The sequence below is a fragment of the Aquila chrysaetos genome, chromosome Z (assembly GCF_900496995.4).
Source record: "Aquila chrysaetos chrysaetos chromosome Z, bAquChr1.4, whole genome shotgun sequence".
NCBI classification, from domain to species: domain Eukaryota; kingdom Metazoa; phylum Chordata; class Aves; order Accipitriformes; family Accipitridae; genus Aquila; species Aquila chrysaetos.
The window spans coordinates 70,453,334-70,472,664 of NC_044030.1; the positions used below are offsets into that span (position 1 = coordinate 70,453,334).

The 19,331-nt window shown below is 35.5% G+C and overlaps 1 protein-coding gene across 1 annotated transcript in view; it reads left to right on the forward strand.

Annotated features, from left to right (window-relative positions):
- Positions 1 to 19,331, forward strand: part of HCN1 (hyperpolarization activated cyclic nucleotide gated potassium channel 1) — a 211,222-nt gene that overhangs the window by 14,414 nt on the left and 177,477 nt on the right. The window contains exon 2 of the mRNA XM_030004789.2: positions 13,517 to 13,940. Coding sequence (XP_029860649.1) covers positions 13,517 to 13,940 — 424 coding nt within the window. The remainder of the gene's footprint in view (positions 1 to 13,516; positions 13,941 to 19,331) is intronic.

Consider the following 19,331-nt stretch of genomic DNA (forward strand, 5'->3'; position numbering starts at 1 on the left):
ACAATAATAAAATACAATAATAATAATAGGAATAATAATAGGAATAACAACAACAACAACAACAACAACGATGAAGAAAAGAAATATAACAAGAAGAGAGAGAAATAAACCCCAAGAGAAGACAAGTGATGCACAGTGCAATTGCTCACCACCCACTGACCGATGCCCGAGCAGCGATCCCTTCCTCCTGGCCAACTCCCCCCAGTTTTATATACTGAGCATGACATTCTATGGTATGGAATATCCCTTTGGCTAGTTTGGGTCAGCTGTCCTGGCCGTGCTCCCTCCCAGCTTCTTGTGCACCTGCTCACTGGCAGATCATGGGAAACTGAAAAATCCTTAACTTAGGATAAGCTCTACTTAGCAACAACTAACACATCAGTGTGTTATCAACATTGTTCTCACACTAAATCCAAAACACAGCAGTGTACCAGCTACTGTAAGGAAGAAAATTAACTCTATCCCAGCTGAAACCAGGACAAGGTGTTTTTTGAAATTTGGAACAGAATGTTAAATGCAGTGATATGCTGCTGGGTGTTGAAAAATTGAGTAGGATTTGTACATGTTCTTATTGTGTATTTATTGAAGTAGTGAATTTATTATGATGGCTGATCTCTCTGAAATGGAAGAAGAAATCTAAAAACAATTTGACGGTTTTTGGTGTTGAAAAGAATTAAATCCAGGACCTAATAATTGTATTATTTCATATGCATATTACTTAGCTAAATGTGAACTAAATATGACATAAATGATGACTGAATCCAATTAAATCTCCTTGGGTTTAGTTTGGTATTTAAAGGTATTAGCTATGAGTTTAAAATTCCTTGCTTCCCTTTAAACTTTCCTCTGTTCTTGTTTCCTGAAGACAGATTTTCCTGTAGTCCGCCTGTATGCTGTGCTGTGTCATTCTCATGCAGGCTAATTTTCTTTTGGCGAGAGATGATTCTCGTTAAGACAGGTCTGAGGAATGCTCCTTCAGTATGATATAACCTGTCAGTGTTCAGCAATTTCCACCACCATCCCCTTCATTCCCCAGGACTGTATGAACATTGCTCAATGTGACCATGGTTGTTTCTATCATTTCTAAGCTGCAGCCAACTTTACATTCTCCACAGGCTAGACCAAATTTATTTTTCTGTGGAAGGGATGGGAGAGCTCCAGTGAACTTCGACTCCCACGCTTGTTCCTCACAGCATGACAGCGTTCAGACTTTCTTCAGGGAAGGAGAGCTAGCTTTATAGCCCAGGAATGCAGGTACCATGAATCCGCGTAAAATGGTGGCAGATGTTCCTGCTGAGGCTACTGACTTGTATTTCCATAAGGTGTCACTGAATAGCAACTCATCTTAACATTGAATATACATACTGATTTTATGCCATTGGCAAAATGAGCAAACGGAATATTATATTTAACTTGGTTTCATGCTTCCAGGACAAACTTTTCCATTTCTGGAATGGCTTTGAAAATGTCAGTTTTACCTAGTGCTCTGCAAAGAGTGTGCAAATCTATAGGATGTTAGATGAAGATCCGAGATGGAAGTCAGGAGCCTATCTATATTTGGATTTCAGAATGAGCTAGGGACCTACATACTTGTAAGCATCAGGACTCTGTGCCTGAACATCTTCCAGAATTCTAGGCATAAGGAACCATAAATGGTAAAACTGATTTTTAAAAAATGTCACCCATGGGTGCTGGACATTTGCAGAACTAGTACATCAGAATAATTTGAATACGCTTCATGTTCCATTTCTGCCATATTATATATTTTGATTTGCAGTTTACAGGTAAATATCTTTTCTAAGATTATGATGAAAAGTTCTGTTAATCGTTTTCCACCCTCAGTTTCTTCCTGTTCTCCACCGATGAATTATTAACATCTATTTGGCTGTTCTAATTATTACACATCTTTAGCTTAAACATGTTTGAATAGTTCACAACTCACTGTCCTCCAAAGATGAAACATAAATATTTGGCTAAATTAAATTTTGTCTTTCTGAGGAATATTGGCTTGTGGCTAAAACCTCTTCTGAGATCTCCAGAGTAAGGTGTTTTCATTTGCTGAAAGCCAGAAACCTATTTATTATATTTAGACAACTTCATTTTGAGTGAATATGGATGGAAGATAAAGATGGACATCTGGTGTTTTATTCACCATGGTAAAGAGCAGCTCTTTTGTTTTGCTGTATGAGAGCAACAGTCTGTCTGTACATCTGTACATCTGTCTGTATGGGAGTAAATGGCTTCCTTGGTACTTTTGCTGTTGTTTATAGTTCAGGTCATAGGTCCCTGACCAAAGTTTCTTTGAGTGCTTATTTTAGAGCTGCTTATCAGTGGCTACGATTATAGGCAACTTTACTTGCAGGCAAACACTTTCCCCTGTCAACCTTAACGTGTACTGTTTGGGTCATCTTGAGAGCAGCAAGGGGGCTGTGCCCCTGTTAAGGAATATGTCCTACTTTGTTTGAATGCCCAAAGATCAGAGAAAGAGAATTTTTATACCAAGAGTCTTCAAAGTCAATTGTGAAAAAACAAACACTCTACCAAAATATAAAGTGAAGTAGATTATTAAATAATTCCCTTTTATATTTTTTCTGATAAATATTATAGGTAAAGCATATAACAAAGGCTCTGATTAAATTTGAATAAATTTTCAGATCTTAATATCTTTATCAATCTTTTATTTTTCAGGCTGAAAACTGACATGTTTTTGTGAAGCTTAAAGTGACTTCCCCTCTTTTTTTTTTAAAAAAGAAAATAAAGGCAACTGTGGAGGAAGAAACCTTTATCTAATATACATATTTTGTATAACAACTCTACTTTAGATGGTTCTGTCTCAATGAAGAGAGAATAGAATTTTAAATTAATCTATAATTGGTAATATCTTTCAGTGGCTCAACAACTTTTTCATATGACTAATTTAAAACAAAATAATTAACAAATGTATTTCAAGCCAATAATCTGCCATAATTCACTAAATACTTTCAACACATATTTTATAAATTTAATACATACTGTTACTAGAAATGGATCTTGACCATCTATTTCAGTGTTGTGTATTACCTGTGACAAAATGTAATGGAACCTCATTTTTTAATTACAGCCAAGCAATGGATATGGCCTGCACTACTGCTGCTGGCACAGGTGTACTAGAAGGAGAAAAGGCCTCATTGGATGTAAAGGCAATCTCTTGGAGTGCTTGATATTGCAGGTTATCTCCTGTTTTGCAGATCAAAAAACCCATTTTATAAATAAGTATATGTAGGTTGTTTTGTTGGTTTTTTTTGGAAGGCATTTGATTGTTTGCTTTTTAAAGAATAACCAAAGCCATTTCATTGAAAAAACTTTGTTTCTTTATATTGAATTAAATTTCAAAAGGGCCACTCAACAATCACATTCCATTACACTGACCAATACTCATAAATGCCAGAGGCGGATTTTACATCCCCAGAAACTTGTTTTGTATTCCAAACTTCTACCCTTTGCTGAGCTGCTTGCAATGGCAATACATGAGGCTTTACTCAGGCCTGCTTGCCTGGAGCTTGCTGGAGCATTAGAGGGTAAAAAGATGATGAGAGGAGCAGAGGTAAAACTGACAAGATCACGGTCACTTGGGCCAATAACTAGAACATCTTTGAACATCATGTGTTCTCTTTCTCATTTGCTTTGTTTGCTTTTCTGGGTTTTCCTTTTTGTTTTAAACAAGTGAATATCAGGTCTATCTGATCACTGCTCTGTCTAGCTACATAATTAGCTGATTTGTTTTGGCAATGCAGGCAGAACGCTATGCTGTCAAAAGGATGGCAAGACTGGAACATGCAGTGTGTAAATTGGGAAACGTTAAAGAAATGTTAAAATTACATTGCATGTGCTTAAATACTGTGGGAGGCAAATGGCTAGCAGAGAGATCTGGACACAAGTTGAGTAATGAAGAACATGGGGATTTCTGAATGTGGCTGGTACAAGGAGATACCTGCAAGAGCTGCATTTTATTTCTGGTAGGGACAGGTGTTTTAGCGTATTAATTATGAAATTATGGTAATGCTAATTTGTAAGTATGAAATAATGGTAAAACTGAATATTGAACTTCCTAGCTGAGCATTCTCCTTCCTACCTGCTCATTAGTGCAGTGCTCCTAAGGTGCATCACCCTGTGAAAAGGGGTTCATATAAATACACATGGGGAAAGGTATAAGCAAGCTTGTGGAAGATTACTTCTTCCATTTTGTTTGCATTGCATTTTCAATTAGTTGATGTTTTAGATAAATTGATACGATGAATTCAGTGAATAGAAGTAATAAAATAACAATTCAATAATCATGCTAATACAATTTTCAGTGTGTATATTTAAGCGTGTACCTGAATGTCTCCTGTATCTGCTCAGGAATCAAAACCATTCAGCCCAGGTGTTGAAAGTGCAGAGTAATTTCTGTCCTCTGCTAGAGAGGATTTGAACTTGTACGTTTACTTTGCATAGCACTTCTGGCATGGATATTTTCAATAACAATATCACTTCTCAGACTTGTTCTGCTTTGATGGAGCAAAAAAGTGAGAACACCTCTCCAGTCTAGTGGTTGCCTTCCCTGGGAGAAAGTTTTGGTTCCTGCTCTAGTTTATATTTGTTTAGAGAAAGAGAACATCAGCAGTGTACCTCACTTCAGAGACACAGTATGGATTGGGGGTAACGAATTTCCCTGAGAGGTGGGAGATCCTGGGCTCAGCTGCCCGCAGATATATGGCAGTCGAATGGATTTTCCAAGGCATTGGTGAGAGCTCTAGGTATTGAGCTGTTTTGCAAAAGGGGAATGCGCATGACATGACCCTAATTACTTACCATGTTGTTCAGTTGTGAATTTGATCTTTCTTTTTCCTTTGCTTTTCAAAAACTTTCTGAAACAGATATTAATCCTTTTTCATCAAAGTATAAGTAAAAATGAAGAAAATGATAATGTTGATTTGAACACCAATTCCTTAGTTTCTTATGTTATTTTCAGAATAAAAGTTACTAATATATGTTTCTAATACATAAATATTTTCATTAGATTTAATTACCTTTTGAAGCAAATGATTTACTGCAGTGTGATATTCATGGATTACAATAAAACAACTTACTGATTCTTCAAATGGTACTTACAATTATTTTAAAGGGGTTGAAATCTCAGTACTATTTTTATATTTGAAGAAACAGTCTCTGGAGCCAAAGATCAGCCATAAATAGTTGTAAAAGGGAATAATAATTTAACTTGATCTATTTATACTATCTCAATTACTTGTTCTTGAGTTAGAATCTTGTACATCTGTGTAGATACATAGGAGGTGTATAAATATTCAGTCATGTATATTTGTTTTCACTTATGGTGTAAGAGTACAAAGTCTGCATGTATAATCCATCAATTTGTTTCATACCCATCTATAGTTCTTCTACACTTTTCTCATCTCTGATTTTTCCCTTCATGAATTTGAAGACTACCTCTTTTTTTTCAGTTTAAACATAGTGCCCAGTCTTGCCTTCAATGAACTTTTTCAAGAAATTATTCACCAAATTCTAATAAATGAAAATTTGTTTGAAGCTGCTTGTCCGAATGTACTGTATCTTTGTACAGTTATATTCACAAAGCCAGTTTTACCTCTGATTATCAGAATGAAATTGTTAGTAGTAGTATTTATGTCAAATACCACAAATCTCTGTGTCTTATGTGAACCAAGTTGACAGTCCTAGTCTTGGGTTTTTTGTCAGAGATAACTCACCTCAAAAAAGTAATTGTCCCAACTCATTTGGTGGTCACAGGCCAGTCTCCTCACCAAACCCCATGACTGAGGTCTATCAATAGCTACTAAGCAATGTCTTCCCCATCATCTCCTTCTCTGAAAATAAGTAGCGAAAATGGACTTTTCCCCATCAGCAGAAAATTTAAAGATTACACTGATAATTGAGAGATTGAATTGGTTAAAAAAATAAATCTATTGAAGAAGAATATTAGGTGATACTGTCTGGCTTTCTTGGTTTTGCCAGGGGGTATGGGTTAAGTTACCTTCCTTTTCACATGACGCTTTGTTGAGAAGAATTACAGAAGGCTTCTCCCAATTTAAGCCTTTGAATTTTAACTTAGTATGGAGGCATCCTAAATGTCATGTTTCTAAATGGCACTCTTAAAATTACTGTCACTACAAAATTCTTAATTAATGCAAGTGTTCCAACATGAGATACGAGATTATTTTGCAGCTGAAATATTTTTAGATCTGTCTCTTTCAAACTTTTTCTCATGCCTGTAAAGTAGTCATTTCTAATTTGAGAATGTGAATGCGTATTTTATAGTGATCCACTACAGAAATTTGCTGACAGTTAAAGAATCAATATGTGGCAATTTACAATTGGTTTAAGGGTTGGTAATATGAAACTGAAACAAATCAGTTGGAGTCCCTACACAAAATGTTGCTTGACACTGAGAGGCTATGGTCTAACCGTTTGAACAGGGAGGGTGAATTTGAGGAAGGTATGTTACTTGTGTTTTGACGCATATTGATGCAGAAGCAGTCTTGATCTGAAATATATCTGTTTCGATCAGCATACAGGTCAGCATAGACAGATTCAACTTCTTCCAGGAGAAAACTCATTTGTGAGTCCTGACTCTTCCTCAGCACTTCTTCCTAGCTGGTAGCTATCTGGACAGGAGCACTACCCTGCTTTTTCACCAAGGAATGGGGCTGAAGAAAGGAGGAACTGTGTAAAGATGGGGGGGTGAAAAAGCAGTATCAAAACTCCAGGGACAGTGGTGCACCGTTCTTGCCCAAGATTGAGTGGAAGTCAGGCTTTAATTTTTTCTACTGTAGTTTAATATGTTTCTCTGGAGGAAAAGGAACTGCAAACATCAGATATATTGAAGCACGTGCGGTAGGGGATTATTGGCTAAAACCAATGAGACTCATTATTAAATAATATTGCCATATTACATACATTTCTCTTTGTCCTCTCCTTCCTCCCCTCCCACATGCAATGAGGGCAACATTACTCCTGTACCTTTATTTCTCAGAAATCTGAGACTTAATTTATTAATGTGTGTAAAATACTATAAAAACTTTAGACAGAAGCTATTGCATGCACACCAAGAATTAAAAACCTTTTGATGAAATGTCCATTGCTTAAATATTAGTCGAATTTTCTGAAAATGTATATATTAGTGTAATGTTAATTAGTTAATTTTATAGTTGCTTTCCGTGAACACTACTGTGATTTTCTTTTCTGGTAATCAAACCTTAGAAGCACTCAAGCTTTAAACCTAACCAAAGGCTGTAACCAAAGCCTTTTGAAAGTTGTAAATTGCTGATCATTGGCTTCACTAGACTCTGATCAGGTCTCCCGGGAGCTGCATTTATCTCATCATCTGGCTTGTGCGTAGAATCACAACTGAGCAACAAATTGCAAATCTCCACTGCTAAGTGTGTTTAGTTATCAGATAAAACTCATGAAATCTGTTTGAAATTGTGCAAGTTTGTAATTTTTGGATAAGTTGTATGGCTATATGAAAAAGAAGACTCAGTATTGCTGAATTTTATTAATCTGTCTTTGAATTCCTTTTCTGCTACCAGGTAGGAAGTTGCATCAATATTTAAAAAATAACAGCAAGGCATATAAATTGGATCTGTAAGTATACATGGCTAACCTTGAAGTAAAGGATTTCAGTACTAGTCTGAAATCAAATGAAGATTTCTGGTGGTCTGAAAACTTCATTATTATTTTTTTTAATTGCTTTTAGTCTGAATCAGAATGAAACCGTTAAGCTGGAAGACTGCCACGTCCAGCACGGCTCATAATTCACGCAGGGGAACCGAGTTTTCAGAACACCAGCCTCTGCCTCATCCCAGACTGACCAGTCTCAGGTAGAGAATGCCTTTCTGCTGCTTCAGCAGGCTACCTGGCTAAGTCAATGAAAGTTCATTAAGCTTGATGTGTTTCAAATTAAAAAAGAATAGCAAATGTTGATGGAATTTTCACCTGAGAAAGTGTCACAGGCTTCTACTTAATAATACTTCTGCCCTTCAACCTCAGCACTTGAAGTATAGGAGATGCTATTAGAACTCTACTGTAGTGTGTGCTTTACAATCAAAAGGGGTGAGCCATGAAAGGGACTCTCAGCCTTGCAAGATTCCTTGTTTGTGTTAACATAAGCTAAAAGCTGTCAGAGCAGAAATAGAGCAGAATAAAGAATATAAATCAACACTTTCAGGAGAACAGTTTGTCTTTTAAAAACAAAACAAATAACCAAACCCAACCTTTTGTCTTCCTAAAGCTTTGCAAAATTAAGTACATTCAGATAAGGAAAGTTTTATCCATGCAGAAGGACAACACAACTGCAGAAGGAACCTGTTTGCTAGCGCAAAACTGGCCGATGTAAAGAAGTGACATTTCACTAGTCATTTTAATGCATTTGTATTAATGTGATCTCACAGATAGGTTACAGTAAATTCTAAGTTTGGAAATTTTAAAGTAAAAAAATTGCTGCTGAGCCAACATCATGGAAGCACCCCACAAGAGATTTGCAACATTTAAACAGAATTTTTTCCATGGTGGATTTTTGAATGCAATATTTCTTGTTAAAATAGAAGAAGTTCATACTTAATTTGTATGCCTTTTTCCCAGAAGAAGCATGTTTTCCTCTAGGTGTGTGTATGTGTAAGAGAGAGACAGACAGGCAGAATGAAAATGGATAGCTGGGCAGAAGGGAATATCCTCACTTTCAGGTTGTGGAAAAAAAAAAAAAAGGTGATGATTTCTGAGAAAGTTTTCAAGCACAGACACCTGTGCAATCATGAAAAGAATTTGGTTCCCCTGAAGAAAACTCTCCCTTCTTCATTCTCCTGTTCTTACCAACACATCCCAGTAATTATCTGCAAGTTGCAGATGTTTTCAGGCGTGTCTAGCTTTGCTCTCTCTTACTATAAGAATAATGTAGTTGCACAGTAAGAGAAATATGGTATGTCCTATGAGAATCAAATTCTGACATGGATAATATCAACTTCAGTGCTTGTTACAGTACGTTGTAGTAAAGTTATAAGTTACTGTTATTTCTACTAAGATTGTTTTGTTCTATATAGGACATTGATTTCTCTGTTAGGTGAACTGATGATCCATGAAAGCAAAAGAAATAAAGCTGTGTTTGAAGGTGAGATAAAAAAACAGTTAGTACTCATTTCATTGAGCATCTGCTAGTCAATCAAAATATTTAAGTAAAGAGGAGGTAAGTTTTCCATGGAAAGCTTGTGAAAATTTTTTACAGTTCTTGATCTCTGAATATGTAGAGTGAAATCATGTCTCTCATGCATCAGGCTTGGTTTGAAAGATACTTTACAAGCAATTTGGATGAATATCCTTTTCAAAGACCTTTCACTTTATAACGTGACTGATGAGTATTTGTGACTGAATTTCATGAATTTTTACTGGTATGTTTTGCTCTTTATTAAATAATCAGACTTTTATGATCTTTCTGGAAACTTGGATAACTTAATCTTAAGCAAAGCCCTGACCGCTCTGTAGCCTCATGTTGCAGCACTCAGTGCCTTAGACATGCTGTTCACTCTGCCGTGTGGTTTGTGAGACCACTGACAACTTCTCCTGGGTCAATCTGGGTGTACCGTAAGGATATTCATACATGAATACATATATAGTATATATACACATATATATACTATATAATCAGTATATATGAATATACTGATTCAAGGACATTGAGACTGCTGTGTCAATGGGCAGCAATCAGAAAATAATAAAGAAAGCAAATCTGAATAACTTTTTACACAGTTGTGTATACTGCAAATTATGCAGCAAATTAACTAACTTACAGCTGAAATTTCCTCCTTTAAGACTCAGTTTTCTGTGGGTTGGATATAGAAAGTGGAAAATAAAATGCCTGTTAGAATTCATAGTGCCTTACATTAAGGCTTAGTACAAACATTGATTAATTAATACTAAGTACTTTTTTATCGCTGCTTGAGTAGTCACTCATTTTGAACAGACTGTTCATCCTATCCAGGATAGCCTGTGGCAATAAATAAACCACCAAAGCTTCAGCACCATGTTCCAGAGCTGTAAAAAACACCTTGTTATTACCGTGAATTTTGAAGTACAGATAAATTATGAGTGAAAAGATCACTGAAAGAGGGCTATGAATCCAACTAGTTTTATTTGACAATACCAAAGTAAAAAATTAGCGTAATTTTTTTTATTTCTGTATAAAATAATTCTTTAAAATTTAGAAAAAATATATCTTAAAACTGATTTTTAAAAATTTTTTAGTACTTGAAGACATTTTTCACCTACAGATATTAAACCTCTGAGTCACTTTGAAGCATTTAAAAAGTTTCAGGAGTAGTTCAATGTGGTGTGGTGCTGATCTTTGGAGATTCAGTTAAAGGCAACTAGGAGTAGCTTTACTGAGTTAGCTTCAGAGGAGCAGTAAGCTCTATAGGTGTTTGCTATGGGGCTAAGGTCAGTTCCTGCTTCTCATTATGAGCTCTCAAAGATCTCATTACCCCCAGGCTTTTATTTTTTTCTCCTCATTCTTGAAAAATTTGTGTCACAGGCCTATTTCTTCCTTGCTTTTTGTCAACATTTTATAATACGTTATGTAAATCTGGAACTCTGAGATTGTAAGTTTTCAATTTATAACCATCCTTGGGGGGTGGGGGAGGAAGTAGCAAAAAGAAATAAATAAGGCTAAAAATAGTTTGAAACAAAGGGCTATCTCTGTGTCTCAATAGCAGCTGTTTGCACTGTCTTGTGAAGCTTTTCAGCTCACGCTTGGTTACATGAATAGTAGGATGTTCTGAACTGGTAGGCAAGGAACGCATTGTATTACTTTCAGTGCACAGGTCACAGAAGGGCAACACAGGGAGTTGCATCTAGTTTTTCTCACCTGCAAGAAAAATATTGCGTAACATGGCCAACAGAATGGCTTTTGGAAACATTTTCCTAAAAGAAAATGGATGATTAATTTCTAAATAAAAAATAAATCATAATATAATAAGAGTTTTTCTTACTAACGAATCAGCTTATACTATATTGTGGGCTGAAATCAAAATACAAACCTGGTACAATCTCATAGTCCTTAGCATTCAATCTTATTTTATTACGGAAGCCCTAATGCTACCACCTTTTCTGACATTCAACATCAGGAACTCTAGTGTGTTTTGCATCATTGCAGTACATAACGATCCTTGAAACTGCAGATTACTGTAGGATAAAAACACCTGGTTCTGTATTATATTTAATGTTGCCTGGTGGTTGTGTGGCTTTGGTTAGCCTTTGTTGCATAATTGCCCCCTGTGCTGGTGAAATGTAAAGGTCAATCTGAAATCAAGCAATGCTTTGCTTAGGAGTGATCCACAGATATAAGTATGCCTCTTGTGATTGTTTCTTAGTTGTTTTCCACACATTTTCAGGATTCCTTTGAGAGGTTTATTCTCCCAGAACAGTTTTGTGAGATATTTTGGTCAATAGCATTGTAAAAGTGTGTGTGGTGATTGTACATGTAGGTCATAGTAGCAGTGATATACGAATTTAGTGGTTCCTTCTGTGTAGTAATTTTAGATTATTGAAAAGGAATCTAGCACAGCAAAAAGCCTATTACATTAATTTAAAAAGATAAGAGAAATCGGGAAGTTTTTGCAGATACGGTACAGATATGGTTAATACCATCACATGCTAAGCAAAAATACATACAGTCTGGATAAAACTGAATATTTATGGCACTTAATAGTCACATTTATTATAAGATTGAAAAATGTGTAAGACAACACACGTTGTGTTACACTGGGAATTACTTGTAAAGTCTATTTCATGCAATTTTTGAGTACCAGTTAAAGGTACTTTGCCATCTGCTCTCTCAAAAGATAGTCAAGCCTAATCTCTGTAGGTTTATCTTAGAATAAAGAATATTAAAACTGGGAATTCTCATGCCACTCTCAGTCCTATGCTACTCTTCCCTTAGTGTGTTCTACAATTACAGTTAATTATTTATATTCTCAGATCAGCAATTTGTAAACTCAGAAGTATTTTCATGGAGAAATGTGAAACAAAGGGAATTTATAAACCTGGATCATTTGGCAAATACAAGAAGCCATCTCCAAAATCTAATGTAATCCGTATGCTCTGTGTAAGTCTAGCAAAAACTAAACTCATGGTTCTGAAATGTTTTGTCGCCAGTTAAACTATTATTATTGTTGATCACCATGAACTTTTACTAAGATGAGGGTGTTTGTTGCATGCCAGGAGGCTGGTGCTCGTACAGAAGTGGCCTGGTAGTCAGTGCTGGAGTGGTGTGCTGGTGGCATGTCCATTATATGTCCACTGTGCAGTGCCCCACTGCGATGGAGGGCCAGAGCAGGGAGATAGTTGTGGAGCCATTGCTGCCTCTAGTCTTCTACCAAGTCTAATGAGTCCATGAGGAACTGTTGCTGACTGGTTTCTGTGGCTGTCCAAATCAAGTTTAGTTTAACAGATCATGTTCGCAAGCAGAACAAGAGGTCATGTATTGGGTTCAGGTTTTCTCAAGTTCAGTTTCAGTTCTTTTATTGAACAAGAATAACTTCCTTTGACAATTTAACATTTAGTGTTAGTGTAATTGTCTTAAAATCTGTTGGGTATATACTACTATCCCCTGGAAATCTTCCATCAGGATAGATGTATATTCTGTGTAACAGGTAGATTTACTCACCATTTCTATAATAGATACTGAAGCTATGAGTCTGGCTGTCTACCATCGGTATCAAGCACTGTTAGCAGCATTCTAACAGTGTTAAAGGGGAGCTTTTAGATGCTTCTGGAGCAAAATGGTGAAATGCAGTACCCGTTTTATACTATGCAAATTGCAGCTATTATTGACCAGACTTCTTAGCTAGCTCTGAAAGAAGATAGACTATGAGATTATAAAAATGTATGAAAGTTCAATTCAGGTTGTAGAAGTGGATGAAGGTTTTGATGTTATCTAATTTTTGTTTCTGTTTTTTGCTTCAGTGCTTTTTTTTCTCTTCCCATAATTTTATTCCAGCACTGTAATGGTATGAGAACATTTGCAAAGAGGTACTTACATTTAATACGTTATCTGTTAGATATCTGGGTTTCCATTTAGACAGAAGCCTTAAAAAACCATTGTGTTGCTGAAGCACTTCTGATTGGCACCAGACATCAGTTTTAGTTATATAAACCCACTAATAAGTTTTGACAGGAGTCTGGATAAGTCTACTGAGTGCCACACATACACAACTTTCAGATATGCCATGGAGTGATAAGCCATAGTACTGTCTTTATATTCTTGAGAAGGAAGGCACATAATGAAATGTATTAATTACTTTGTCTTCTTTACTGACTGTGAATATATTGAATGAGTTAAAACAATGAGAGTTTTCTTAGCATTAACAAAATGTTTAAGAATCTGGAGGTGAAGTTGGCGGCATGATAGAGACCATTTATCTAAGTGTGTTTTACCACATTACATCAACCATTCTGTTTGTTTCTTTTTTTTTAGGTTTTACTGGGACTTAATCATGCTCATAATGATGGTTGGAAATCTTGTCATTATACCAGTTGGAATCACATTCTTCACAGAACAAACAACAACACCATGGATTATTTTCAATGTGGCATCAGACACTGTTTTTCTATTGGACTTGATCATGAATTTTAGGACTGGGACTGTAAATGAAGACAGCTCTGAAATAATACTGGATCCTAAAATCATTAAGATGAATTACTTAAAAAGCTGGTTTGTGGTTGACTTCATCTCATCAATACCAGTGGATTATATCTTTCTCATTGTAGAAAAAGGAATGGATTCAGAGGTTTACAAGACAGCAAGAGCACTTCGTATTGTGAGATTTACAAAAATCCTCAGCCTGTTACGTTTATTACGCCTTTCAAGACTGATTAGATACATACACCAGTGGGAAGAGGTAAGATTTATACAGTTATAACATCATTCGTTAAGATCTTATTCCTACAAAAAACTAGTCAGGTCTCTCCGAAGAGCTACAGAAGAACCAGAATGGAATAAAGAGTTTTTACTCACAAATTAATGTAATTACATACAGGTGCTAGTAGAAAAGCCTTTCTGGGAAAAAAAGCACGGAGTAACTGTCTTCTCTCTGCTAACAACTCAGATCAAAAATATGTTTGGGACCATCAGCACAATAAGCATGGATGGGCTCCTATAGACAATATTAGAAATTTTAGCAACCACCAAAATCTGCATTTGAGTTTGGTGACTAGCACTTAAACTCATGAAGTTAATGCTCTTGTAATCACAGAGAACTTAAAATACCTGTTCATATTTTTCTATTTCAGGAGAAATTGAAACCATTTATAATTAAGTAGATTTCCTAGAATGCTCATTGTTTAAAGGTTCTATGTAGGCTGAATAAATACTGACCTTCTTTATAAAAAATGGCTAGTTCAAGTTTTGAGTCATTGCCTTCTAAACTGTCAAGTCCACTATTTCCAGACATGACCTCATGCTGCCTGCCAATTTGGCATGGTGACATTTCCCAGGAAATTATGGCATTCCCCAATTTGTCATGCTCATGGCTAGGAAGTGTTTAATACTTTGGCACATACCACCATGATTCAGTCATTTCATTTCTTGCCTGTCCCCATTGCTGTAGTTCTAAATATCATAATATATTTTAAAAGGAAGTGCTAAAAACATGGGAAGAATAACTGCTGTTTTCTAAACCTTTCTTGCAGCAAGTGTAAAGAGAATTATCTTGTAAAGCATTTTCATGGAAGCACTATTAAAATAAGATTTGCATAATTTTATTTACCTACTTTGATAAATATTTACTTAATTAAATGAATATTAAAGGATGATATGGTACGATTTCTGGTGCTTTTTTCTGCTGGTTATCTCCAGTATTACATTAACGTTCGGGTTTAACAGAAACCTAAATGCAAAGCCATCTCACAAATAAAGTTAGAGTATATTTAAAAATGGCATGATGCTGGATGATACTAAGTATGAAAAGTCTAATAAATTTATAGTTATTTCTCAAAAAGCTCCTGAAATAGGTAATTATTTTTTATTACTGTATTTTGTAAATTCTACTTCTTTTTGCCTCCCTGTAATGTGGTGTAACTATGTTTTTGACACAGAAAAAGAGCACTGCAGTTTTGTACTCAATTTAACTAAGGCAAATGATTAAGCATATTTTGCAGTTCTACCATAAAGCTGTGCTTTTGTCTTCTCTGTGCTTTACAGAGAGACAACCTTCTGAAATGCATTCAATGACATTATCTTCTGGCAGCTTCTGTTAATAGCTTGCTACTATAAAGCCCTACTAAGCATATAATTTAATAGCTTTTTTCCCCCCTTTCCATCTGTCATCAAAGATAAATCAGGTATTCTAAATCAAAAACAGTTGAATCGGCCACAGTGTGGGACTAGAAGTGACCAGAGGATGAGGTCCAAACCAGCAATAGCTGGTGTTTAATCTTTAGCTAATGGCTGCTTGATTGCAACCTCACCTTTGATTCTGCTAGTAAAACTTGTGAAATATTTCTTGTATGATACTTTATTTGACAAGTATTGAAAAATAAATGGAGTCCATCTTTTAGTGTTTGATAAGACATTATAATCCTCCCTGGATGTTGTCAGGAAGGTGAAAGAGGGTCTGAAGGGGCTTTGGGGTTTTTTTTCTGAGCCTGAAATAAAGCAGCAAGAAGCTTGTTGGCTGCTTTTTAGAAAGATTTCTGATGACTGTGAAAACGTGCAGGAACAGTGATAAATATGTACACTGAATCAGTGTACATATTTCAGTTCTGGTAAATCCCCAAATGAAATGTGTGCAAGAAAAAAATGTTCAGGTTTTTTGGTTAGCATTTTATAGATACCAGAAATGAAGGCGGTCATGGATTTTCATATTTGGCTTTTGTTATCACAGTAGTTGATTATTACTTTAGGATGTAGTTTGTGAAACAGTTCTACACAGTGATCCATTACCACTTTGGAGAAATTGTGTGTTACAGCATCGTAATGTTTTAAAACAAAAAAACTGGGTAGGGATGAACTTTGCTGAATTAGGAAACAATAGTTGGATGATCCCACAGAGGTAGTCAGTGAGACCTTTGCTGCAGATACTAATCTTTTCTGTATTATGTGTGTTTGCACATGCACAACAGGGAGCAACTGGTAACTAATTTTTATGACACAGAACTGGAGCCTGTTTGTGTGCGGTCAAAAGGGTTTAATAGCTTTTGCATATGGGCTGACATGTTGGTTTTAAATGTAGTGCAGATAAATCTAAAATTCTATGTATTTGGATCCAGAATAATGAGCATTATGTCAGAAATATTGAGAGGACAGCCAGCAAATTCATTCTTCATAAACTGCCAAGAGGATACTTCATGGAAAACTGATTGATGAACAAACCAGGTTGTACAACAAGGCTGTTATCCCATTGAGGTATTTATAGGTCCTCCAACAGAAAAGGCAGGTTGAAATTGTTTGGGGTTTTCCTTTTTTAGTATCACATACCTGGACTTCAGTTGGTCAGTATCCTGAACTTTAAGATGAGTAGGGAAAAATTTAAAAGATTTTTGTATGATACTGGTGAAACATGGTTCCTTTCCTTTATTTATTTCCACATCATTTAAATGAATTATATCAAGATCAAGCTGCTAACAGCCACATAGAGTAATACTGAGATAAATAATGTATGCATTGCAGAAGCCTTCTCCTTAACTGTTAAGAGGGAACAGAGCTATAGCCTGTGGTGCAATATATATGAAATCTGATTGATATATTCATATCAGTCTGATATTAATAGCTTATCCAAATGAATGACTCTGTGGAAATGGGAAGAAACACTTTAACAAAGGGACAGGAGATATGTTGGCAGGAATTAATTTACTGAATTTACAAATTCACACTGTCCTAAAACTGCTTTTTAGCTACAATATCTAATATTCTAGTCCTTTACAACTCAGATGTTGACAAATAGATCATATACTTACTTAAACAAAATTATATACTATAACGTGCAAGAAAAAATTTGTTATTTAAATTGGTGATTGCAGAAATTATACTTTTGCAGTAATTTCTGACACTGGGTTTGGTTTTTGTTTTTTTTTTTTGTTTTTTTTTTTTTAGCATAGGTTCCTAAAAATACCAAACAGGACATACTGGATCTAATTCTTACTTACTTTAACTTATTTTATGAGACTGCCTAAGCTGCTGACCCCTGAACATTTTACATAGTTTGCATGCAACTAGTCAGTTATTCCTAGTTAAATATGGTCACAGATAACAGAACAATTAAAAATAAAAGATATGAACAATTATGAATAAATACGTTGTTACAACATGTCAAATGATATGCCACGTGGCTTTACATTTATCTATGGTATAAATTTACTGATTCTTTCAAATAACAGTATTTACCAAAAGCTGCTTAAAAACCAGACTTTAACAGCTTTGATTACAGCTATTCTAGCCACAGGAAAAGGCCTAGTAGATGTATGAGTAAATAGAAGTGGTACTTCTAAAACTGTAACCTAAGTCTTTCTCATTCTGAGTTGTCTGATTATGTAGAATTAGAACCAATTTTAAAGTCACTAAATGCTTATTGCAAGATGTGCAATAAAGGTTATGTTTTGCAACCAATCATCTAGTAAAATATGTGATAATTGTAAATTGCAGCGATGTCTTATTTTGGTTTGACTTGTGCTGAAATCTGGTTTTCAATTTGCCAAACCTTTTAAAGGTTCATAAACCTATGTTAAGTGTTTGTCACGGCCCAGGCTGGACAGACCAGGGAGGGGTCATGGTGAATTTGGAATTCCCTCGGGCAGAACTTGCCCCACCACAATGTTTGAGACATTAACTCTTCCAATCTCTCACAGTGTTGATATCCATTCTAGCTGTTGCTAAAGCTCAGGTCTTTAACAAAACATATTTTTAAGATTACCACACAGACATGTCTTGTTCTACTTTTTACTGTTTTATTTCTAATAATCACAGTAATGATGTTCCAGAAGAGCTCATAAATACAAGCTTGCTTGAATGCTAAGTCTTACTAAAGTGCTTAAAAATTAAGTGTGTAAGAGCTTTGCAAAATGAGGTCCTACATTAACAATTTTATGTGTTGCTTCCAAGCTACCAACCCTAATTATCACAGATCACCACTAGGTGTCCTCTCCTTGTTGTTCTCCTTGTTGCCAACAGTACAAAAATATGTATTATGTGTATATGATGTTGAGTCATTATTGTTGCCTAAATAAAAATACTGTAAAAGAACACTTGTGTTGTCCAGACAACAGAAGACAACTGTTACTTCAGTAGCTTGCTGTTTCTGTCGTAGGTATACAGATGACTTTTGTCCCCTATAGAAAATCAAACCATTTTTCTATCCCCTACAGCCAGATGAGAAGTCAAGGTTTTTTGTCTCTCCTTTTGATGACTGACTGGGGAATTGTGTAGGAAGGGAGACATGATAAGTTAGGTGGGCATTTGGTAGTGCTGGATGAAAACACATATATTTACTGATTGGATTATTAATTTAATTTTATTTTAACAGGACTGTGTCTACAAGACATGGGGTTTTTCTGTCAATGATGGTGTTATACAGTTTAACTTACTTTTTTAATTAATGGTCTTATAGAAATGGGAGGTGACATAATATATTTTACTTACTTTTCATTCAGTTTTAATTCCTGTTCTCCAAGGAAATAGTTTAAAATATATTTTCTAGGCCCCATAAAGTTGTGTCAATTAATGAAGTACTGCACATAACCATACCAGTATTGGTTGAGTGGCAATTTTGAAGTAAATTAGCTTAAAGTAGGACACACTTTTTTATTGCCTATTACAGATACATCAATCAAATATGAGTTGTCTACCTCATGGGGAGTGAGGGGAGGAAATTTGTTAAATAACTCTGGGGGAAATAAGACGTAGGAGAGTCCACCTTCTCTTACTGGCACAAAGTCTGTGAATTTTGCAACAAAGCCTCTGTATTGATGTTGCCTGCCTTCTTACCATTAAGAGATGAAAGTAGGAAAAAATCCCTATTTCCTGCCAATTTCTACAGGAAGGAGACAAAAAAGCAAGTTGTGCATTCTTTTGGAAAGTCATGCTTGGAAAATGCCTGTTATGTATAAATTAGTGAATTTGTGTCCTCCCACAAAAAGTCTATGGCTGGGGTCGGGTTGTGTGGATCAATGAGAAATATCAAAAGCCCAAGCTGTTTGGCACTTTTTTGTGGTTTTTTTTTTTTTTTTTTTTCCCCCTAAGAAGTGTTCCCTAGCAGGACTAGGTAAATATGCAAACCATCATGAATTATTCATATTTT